We start from the raw sequence: 8,964 nt of genomic DNA, 5'->3' as shown, positions 1-8,964 counted from the left end.
TGTAGCGCAGAAAAAGGGCAAAAGATTCTAAAGGTTGCCGTAATTAAGGAGAATAATATTAAGAGATATCATGGAATGAAACATCAATTTGAAAAATCTTAGTTTACACAACACTGTCAAAGATAGATAAAGATAGTAAGTCAAGTAAAATGGTGTGTAAATGAACACATAAGCTTTCCCAGCCTAATCAGCAATAGCAACATTTGTTGTGATCTTTTCACAAATATCCTTAGTTCATGCAATTATACACTTCCACAAACATGTGGTCTGAATATCAGACCAAAAACAGGCTCTGCCCACTCACACCTGATTGTCCTCCTGTTGACTTGAAATTCACCTTCAAATGATCTGCTAATCCTAAAGGTCCATATACTGTGGCCACTCTAAGGTGCAATTTCTATGTATTTTTTCCCCATTAATAAATGATGGGTCATGCACCAAGACAATGACCCTAAGCAGTCCTGACCTTAATCTAAACAAATTGTTGTAGAAGGACCTGAAACGAGCAGTTAATGTGAATAAACCCACCAAGCACGCCAGAGTTGAAGCTATTCTGTATGGAGGAATGAGCTAAAATTCCTTCAAGCTGGTGTGTAGGACTGATCAACAGTTGCCAGAAACATTTAGTTGCAGTTATTGCTGCAAAGATACTGAAGCAAAGGTTAACACACTTGCCACTCACAAATATGTAATATTAGATTTTTTTCCTCAATAAATAAATGATCAAATATAGTATTTTTGTCTCAATCGTTTAACTGTGGTCTCTTGATCTACTTTTAGGACTTTTAGGTGTGAAAATCTGAAATTGTTTTAGGTCATATTTATGTAGGAATATCAGTATCAAATATTTTATCTGTTGTGAACAGAAAAGCAAAGAGAAACAGATCTGGGTTCAGAGTTTATTACAAAAAAAGATTCATCACATGCTGAATTGAACATAGTGAACAATAATACAAAATTATTAAATTAAAGTGTTGGATAGAAAACAAACTGTAATAAGAGGCAAATATTTATTACATGCTGAATTTAACATGTATCATCTCATAGTGAACAATAACACTAAGGTATTGAATTACAGTATTGAATAGAAAATTGTAAACAGAAGCTCACAAATGACTCTTCAGAGTCGCTTTAGACACAGAAACTGATCCACATCACTCTCACAGCCTCAAGCCCCCAATATTAACCACAATAACAACTCTAACCATAAGCTAGTTTTAATTCCGAAAACAACAGTTTTTACCATCTTCTCCCAAAAACATTTAAATATAATTAACAATCAATCAATCAATCAATAAATCAATCCTGTATCAAAACAAAGTGCTTAGGAAAGTTTTTTTTTCTGCAGAAATACAAACAGCACCTGGTTCTGATACAGAGTCTGTTTAATTGTGTGTGACTGTGTTCACACTGCATTCAATCCGATTCATTTCATAACTAATTTTCTTGAACGATAACACTGCTACAGTAAATTCCGAAGTGCTGAAATGTGTATCAGGCTTTAATTTAGAATGTAAACAATACAAGCAAAACAGGATTTAGACCGTGCTGAAAAGGTTCCTCTAGTGGAACCATTTTTAGTGCTAGCTAGAACCTCAACAAATGGAGAAAATGCATTTAAACATTCAAATGGATTGAGTTCTTTTTTTTTCCTGAAGATTTGTTGGTTAGTTCTTCTAAGTGCTTTGGGAACACAGTATGTTCCATCCTGAGAGAAGAACCGTGGCAGGCCAAAGGTTTTTATATAATCTTTATCATTATAAATATCATCATTATTATGAATCAGATCACAGATCCAGCAGAGTCCAGTGAGGTCGTGGGGCACGGGCTTGTCTGCTGGATTTGAACCCTTCTGGCTCCTGCGCTGAAGAACTTGGAGCTTCAGCCTCCAGAACAAAGGGGGCGCCAGAGACAGAGAACATCTCTGTCAACTTTACTGCTGCAGTTGAGAAAAACCTAAAAAACAACAAACAACACAATTAGACTAAATTGAAAATAAAAGGGGCTGCAAACTACGGCCTGGACCAAAGGACCAAATCCAGTGGTCCAGCATTAGCAATGTTAGTAACACTGATTGCTTTGTTTGTACCTTTTAGCCGCTCCTTTGGATGCCAGGCTTTTTGCTGCCGTCTCCGGTGCGCTGGGCCCGGGCCTGAACCACTGATCGGGCTGCCCGCTTGCAGTCGCTGGCCAGACCCAGGAAACACATGGTGTCTATGAAGCAGGAGGTGAAATTAAGCTTCCAGCCGAACTCACTGGTGGAGTAGTCATAGGGGAAGGTGTGGTGGTAGTTATGGAATCCCTCACCTGGAAATAAAAACAACACGTCTGAGAAACGCCTAGCATTACATTCCAGTACTTTACATCATATTCAAGGATCCAGCTTCAGAAAGTCAAAACCCATCTCAAGCTTTTTTTCCAACCGCCTGAGCAGCTTTACTGTTGACGTACCTATAGCACCCAAAGTCACGAATCTGTTCTCTCGGGGGTTGATGTTGGCATCGTAGGGTCGGTTTCCCCACATGTGTGCGGCACTGTTGACCAGCCAGGAGGCGTTCAGCACCACAGCGTATCTCAGCAAGGCGGGGACGAAGTACGAGACCCACAGAGACTCGCCCCAAAACAACCACGGCACCACCGTTGGGACTGCGAAGCACATCAGCAGCACAGACGACTTGTAGAACCTGAAAAGAAATTATGAGGAGACGTTAAGACTGTTCAGGCTGGTGGGACATCAACCAACTTCCTGACATCAGTAATGAAAATCTAGTAGCTGAATGCAATAAGATCCTCACATCAATGCTAAAACACAAGTAGAAGCTCTTCCCTGGAAAGAGCGTCCTGAACGTGGACAGTGTATGTGCCCATGACTTATCCACCAGCTATAAAAAAAGCTCAACACCCAACATCCAAAATTGGCCTACTAAAATGCTTATCATCTATTTACCAAATATTTAACCAAGCTTTCTTGGCAAAAGTGTTTAGCAACCCTGGTCCTGGAAGCATAACGCCCTACACATGATTTACCCCACCAACTACAGCTCTGAAAGGGATTGTTAATTGATTAATTTCATAGACTGTGTATAGCGGACAGAGCACCGTCCCTCAAAAGTGAAGCCACCACAGGTCCGGCGCCCCCTGCTGTTCGGTTGCAGAAAGCTGTGTAACTCCACCCATCCCCACCCCAGGTTTCAATAACAAAACAGACAACTTTCAATCACATTTTTTTCCAATATACTGTAATTCTACCTCCATTATTTAATTGCAACAGCTAGTGTAACCTCTGCTTATATTGTCAAATTTTTATATCCCCACAGAATACAGAAAAACAGCTCTATTTAAAAAGGTGTGGTTATTGTAAAAGGGCTGGGTTACACCTAGCCAGGGTGGGACCAATGACTGTATGGGTGGGACCATAGACTGTGTATAGCTCTGTGGAGGCAGCCCTCAGGGGCAGGATTATTTAATGAGTAGGCTGTCTCTCCACAGTATTTCTCCCTCCTCTGGTCTCTACTGCGCTCTACAGACTCGGGTGTCAAGATCGCCAACATGGCGGAAGATTTTGCCTTCATTTCACTAAATGAATGGGAATGGCGACTAGGCGTCCATCTTTTTTAAAGTCTCAAGTGCCTCCAGGACCAGGGTGCCTGTCCTGTCATTCTTTTGCATCAGACTTTAGATCAGTTCCTAAACTATAATGTGAAGTCCACTGCCAAAACTGATGTACAGACAATTTGCAGTTCGGTCAGCTTACCTTCTTTGAAACATGACCACCTTGTCGGCCTTCAGGTCACTGAGCTCCAACTTGCTTCCCTTCTCAATGACGTCTGGGTGTTTTCGGACCAGCAACCAGCCAACGTGAGAGAAGAAAAACCCTCGAGTGGCATTGTGAGGGTCGGCATCGGTCTCTGAGAATTTATGATGAACTCTGTGGTCCCGAGCCCACTCGTAGATGTCGTTCTGGAACAGAGAGAAAATCAGAGCAATGCTGATTAACTTAATAATAACAACAATTGTTCAGTAAACCACTGAAACCACTGCACTAATCACTAAATGATGGGGTACTTATCAGGAACATCTGCAGAGGTCTTATGGAATTCTGGCTTCATCAATTTGGCAGAGCTATTGGGACTATTGGGGCTCACCATTTTAGGCAGGAGGAACTATTGTAGCTGATACAAACTGGATGTTTCTGATCTTTCACTTTAGAAAAACAGGTTGCCTTTACCTGGAAGGCCATTGAGTTGCCCAAGGCAAGGAAGAGACGGAGGGGAAGGGTGGCTTTATAAGAACGATGACTCCACAATCTATGGACTCCAGCTGTTATGCCCAAAGCACTGAAGAGAAAACACGCCCATGCTGCAGAGAGATAGAGAGAGAGAGAGAGAGAGAGAGAGATTGCTGAATGCACAGAAACACACACCCTCAGGACACTGACCACAGGATGCTTTGACTGGAATATTCTTGGTCCAACAGTGACAATGGGATGTTTAAAACCTCCAGCAGCACTGCTGTGTCTGAACCACTCATTCCAAAAAAAAACATACACTACTGTAATTACAGAACTACATAGTGTGCTAAATGATCAGTGGAGCTAAACACATGGATAATGGGCATTGATGGACAAAAATGTGGTCAAAATAATATGCTTGATCTGTGTAATATATTCAATATATATAATATAAAGGTCCCACATAATGGAAATAAAAGAAAGGCTATATATTAATTATTATATACACCACCTGACAGAAAATAGTGGTTTTCTTTTAATGGCTAACTAAAGCAGTTTTAATAAGACAGCTAAACAGCTGCGATGTGAACATCTGGACCACATGTCTAAAAGCTATTTTTCTGCAGGGTTTTAAAATCAACAGATAAAAAATAAATAAAAGAAGCAGAACCTACTCCATAGCAGGGTGAGTGGGGAGGCGGAGGGGACGAGCAGAATTCCGTACAGAGCTCCGATATGCAGGAGGGCCATCAACACCACGTTCCTCCACACGATCCTCATTGGGGGCTTGGGTCCAGCCTTTTCTTTGTAGGAGTCATCAAACTCATCGTCCACCATGGTGTGCCCCAGGGAGGTTGTCTCAGTCATCCTACAGATGTTCTAATAACACAGAACACAGAGTCCTGCTGTGAAATGAGCACGTTCAGCTCGAGTTTGAGCAGTATTGGGTATGTTTTAGGTTGGACAGTTTAGCTGGTCTACAAGCACAACCAACTTGACCAATCTAGATAACAAGTGCAAACAAGCTGGTTGACTAGCCTGACCAAGTTGATTGACTTGAAAGACCCAGCTGTTTGACTAGAATTACCTGCATGACCAAGCTGGTTGACTAGCATGTCCAGCATGATCAAGCTGGCTGAGTAGAAAGACTAGGCTAATTAACTAGTTAACCAGCATGATCAAGCTTGTTGACCAGTAAGACCAAGCTGGTTGACCAAATTGAGCTGGTTGGCCAGTATGATGGAGCTGGTTGACTAGCATGACCAGTAAGACCAATCTGGTTCACCAAATTGAGCTGGTTGACAAGTATGACCAAGCTAGCTGAATAGCATAACGAGCAAGACCAAGCTGGTTATCAAAATTAAGCTGGTTGACAACAAGTATGATCAAGCTGGTTGACCAGTAGAACCAAGCTGGTTGACCAGTATGATGGAGCTGGTTAAAAAGTATGGCCAATCTGGTTGACTAGCATGACCAGTAAGACCAAGCTGGTTCACCAAATTGAGCTGGTTGACAAGTATGACCAAGCTAGCTGACTAGCGTAACGAGCAAGACCAAGCTGGTTATCAAAATTAAGCTGGTTGACAACAAGTATGATCAAGCTGGTTGACCAGTAGAACTAAGCTGGTTGACCAGTATGATGGAGCTGGTTAAAAAGTATGGCCAATCTGGTTGACCAACATATCCAGTAAGACCAAGCTGGTTAGCAAAATTGAGCTGATTAACTAGTATGGTGGAGGTGTTTGACCAGTTATACCAAGCTAATGAATTAAGTGAAGTGGTTAACCCATAAAACCAAGCTGATTGACCAGTATTATTGAGCTGGTTGAGCAGATAGACCAAGCTGGTTGACCAGTAAGACCAAGCTGGTTGACCAGTAAGACCAAGCTGGTTGGCTAGCATATCTAGCAAGACCAAGCTGGTTAACCAAATTGAGCTGGTTAATCAGTAGGGGAGAGCGGGGTAATGTGAGCCATTTTTTACATTTGCCCCTTGCTAGCTGAGCTACAAAGATATATAAGTAAAATGTAAAATTTTCCAATTAATTCAGGATGTTTCCTAGCTATTAAAGTTATCAGAATGTCTTCAAGACAAAGGGCAATGAAAATATGTTTGTTTTAAAAAAAGTGGTCTTGTGTCTCACTTTACCCCAACTCAGGGGTAAACTAAGACAGACCAGAGAAATTAAGGGGGTAAAGTGAACCAGTTGGGGGGATGCTGTTCCACTTATGTTTTCCACTTTTAAACTACCATTAACATTACATGTTGTAACAAATGCGTGTCTATTAAAGATGAGAGACAAGGGAAGAACCTTATTGAAATCAAAGCCAAAAATTACAGGTAAAGTTGGAGACTTTAAAACTTATGCAGCTAAAGAATTGATTCGGTCACCAGTCCATTACTACAGTGAGATTTTCGAAGAACTCCCTCACTGTTGTTTTATTGAAAGTTGTAGCCCTTCGCAGGGATGTTGCCTCAGGAGTTCATACAGAGAGATGTTGACGTGCTAAGAATCTGCCAAACCACTCTTTTCCTAAAAAGTACAGTATTCATTAGTATAGATTTTGCTTTTGGAAAGTTAACTTACAGAATCATATAGTCATGTAATCTCTTATCTATGTAATCACACTCTAGCCTACCTGCACAATGTTTCTAAGTCCAGTTGGCTGGGACGGTGTTTCACTTTACCCCACAGCATTTGTCTCACTTAACCCCACGGCTACAATTTTAGAAAAAACATAATCTCTAGTGTGGAAAATCTTACGAAGAAACCTTGTTTTACCTTGAATATATTGACAAGTATCTCACAATCATGATTACTTATCTTGGTATCTAAAATTACATAATCATCTGTGAAACCTTGTATTTTATATGCATTAACCAATACTTACACCACATTTGATCATTTTATTATTCACAGTATATCTTACACACATTTATTTAGAAGACTAACCATTAACCACCATATATTCCTCACGTACATAGTGAAACATTGTTTTGTACGAGCATGTGACTAACACAGGCCTTAGTCTGACAAACTAACCCACATGATACATAAGGGGGTTTACTAACATATAGACCTATTGTATGGCAGACGAATCACGCGCCACTGACACCTCACTGAAACTCATTGTGTGATTGCATGTTTTTCTCACTAACAGCTACAAATCATCAGATAGTGCATTCTGCATGACCTGACTTAATACAAAGGAGGCTTTTGGGCAAACAGTGCAGTCTTTCTCTCTCTGTGCGCGTAAAGTCCTTCACCTGTCAAATTAAGGAGGACATGCGCACAGGGAGTGCAACACTGTCTAATTACTGAACAATGCCGTACTGTCTGGCTGCACACACTCAAGGCCAACACTAGCGAATCTTGAGCACTAATACGTAACACCATGCATGCTGACATAAGATGATTTTAGCAACGCCTCATCGGCAGATATCACGTCATTTTTGGTATATACATGGAGTCAGATCATTAGGGGGGTCAGAGCATATGCTGCACGGTGAAGAACCGTACTTGTATGTTCTCCTGGATCCAGTACTTTGCAATAAATACTGTGCTTGCTTTCAACTTCACTCCATCTGTCTTGACTCTCTATTCAACGAACACGTAGGGGAGTTGTACCCCAGGCGAGAGGTGGGTGCGGACCCACCTTTCATTTTCATTTCTACAACACTAGCAAATCAGGCTAATCTTCAACTAGCATCAATCACATGGTTTGATATGTTGAAAGTTCATAAGCATGCATGATATTAGTTTTTCTACCTGAATCAATTTACTTTGATAAAATAGTTGATTAAGTTCAAAGCAAGAAAATTTACTTTTAAATGCATAAAACACCTTTAAAAAAAAAAAAAAAAAACTTAACAGCACCAGCAACAACTTCCTCTTCCTAGTAGTGGGAAATGGGAGGGACTTGACAACATAATGGTCACATGACCCCAATTGTGTTCAGTTGCCATGATACAAGGGGTGTCTCACATTACCCGATGTCTCACATTACCCCGCTCTCCCCTATAAGAGCTGGTTGACCAGTATGATGGAGTTGGGTAAACAGTATGCCAAGCTGGTTGACTAGCATAATAAGTAAGACCAAGCTGGTTAACCAAATTGAGCTGGTTGACCAGGAAGATGGAGCTGGTTGACCAGTATTACCAGCAAGACCAAGTTGGTTGACCAGTTAGACAAGCATGACCAAAATCAAATGAAAGAGGCTCCATAACTTACTGGTCAGAAACTGGTTAACTAGCTAGTTTACCAATACAGAGTATATAGTGTTTTTAGTTTTAGTTTAGAAACAGAAGCAGCAGCAGCAGCGGAGCTTCTAACTGAAGCAGAACCAAACTAAACTCAGAGAGTCACTTACCTGCAGCGTTTCTCTCAGCGACTGTAGAAACAGAACCGGTTAGAACTGTCTGTTAGAACTGGAAGAACTGCGCTACAACTCTTTCAGACTCGCTGGAGTTTCTGAAGCTTCTGTCTCGCGGAGATGCGGCTTTATCCCGCAGCTTCCTGCGCTCCGATTGGCCAACAGGATTGATGCCACCTCAGCAGCGCCTCTGATTGGCTGGCGCTCATGGGGTGTTCTCTCTGCCTCTTTTCTTGCTCAATTCCCGTCCAGCGTGTAGCGGAACTCAGAACCTTTGGATTGATGAAACCAAAATTTCACAAAATTGGGATATTATTCAGAGAGTGGGAGTAACCAGAAACAATAAAACACCATACATCC

General features: G+C 41.3%; 1 protein-coding gene across 1 annotated transcript; it reads right to left on the bottom strand.

Moving 5' to 3' along the window:
* Nucleotides 1–885: 885 nt before the first annotated feature.
* LOC103032943 (acyl-CoA desaturase) lies at nt 886–8,738 on the bottom strand. Its single transcript, XM_007260931.3, has 7 exons — nt 8,602–8,738; nt 4,906–5,110; nt 4,229–4,359; nt 3,755–3,960; nt 2,452–2,684; nt 2,090–2,307; nt 886–1,956 (listed from the first exon to the last, which is right to left on the bottom strand). Exons 2-6 carry the CDS (start codon nt 5,096–5,098, stop codon nt 2,093–2,095), a joined length of 978 nt encoding a protein of 325 aa, XP_007260993.3. The 5' UTR covers nt 5,099–5,110; nt 8,602–8,738; the 3' UTR covers nt 886–1,956; nt 2,090–2,092.
* Nucleotides 8,739–8,964: the final 226 nt, after the last annotated feature.

This window comes from Astyanax mexicanus, chromosome 15, assembly GCF_023375975.1.
Source record: "Astyanax mexicanus isolate ESR-SI-001 chromosome 15, AstMex3_surface, whole genome shotgun sequence".
NCBI classification, from domain to species: domain Eukaryota; kingdom Metazoa; phylum Chordata; class Actinopteri; order Characiformes; family Acestrorhamphidae; genus Astyanax; species Astyanax mexicanus.
The sequence above is the reverse complement of the archived record's forward strand: the minus strand, read 5'-3'. Positions and strand labels throughout refer to the sequence as shown.

What these genes read in the sequence shown, in the direction of transcription:
- LOC103032943 (XM_007260931.3), bottom strand. Translation starts at nt 5,098, where the DNA reads ATGACTGAGACAACCTCCCTGGGGCACACCATGGTGGACGATGAGTTT. An exon ending in CCCACTCACCCTGCTATGGA is followed by an intron (nt 4,360 to 4,905) that starts GTAGGTTCTGCT and finishes ATCTCTCTGCAG; the next exon opens with CATGGGCGTGTTTTCTCTTC. An exon ending in CGTGACTTTGGGTGCTATAG is followed by an intron (nt 2,308 to 2,451) that starts GTACGTCAACAG and finishes TTTTATTTCCAG; the next exon opens with GTGAGGGATTCCATAACTAC.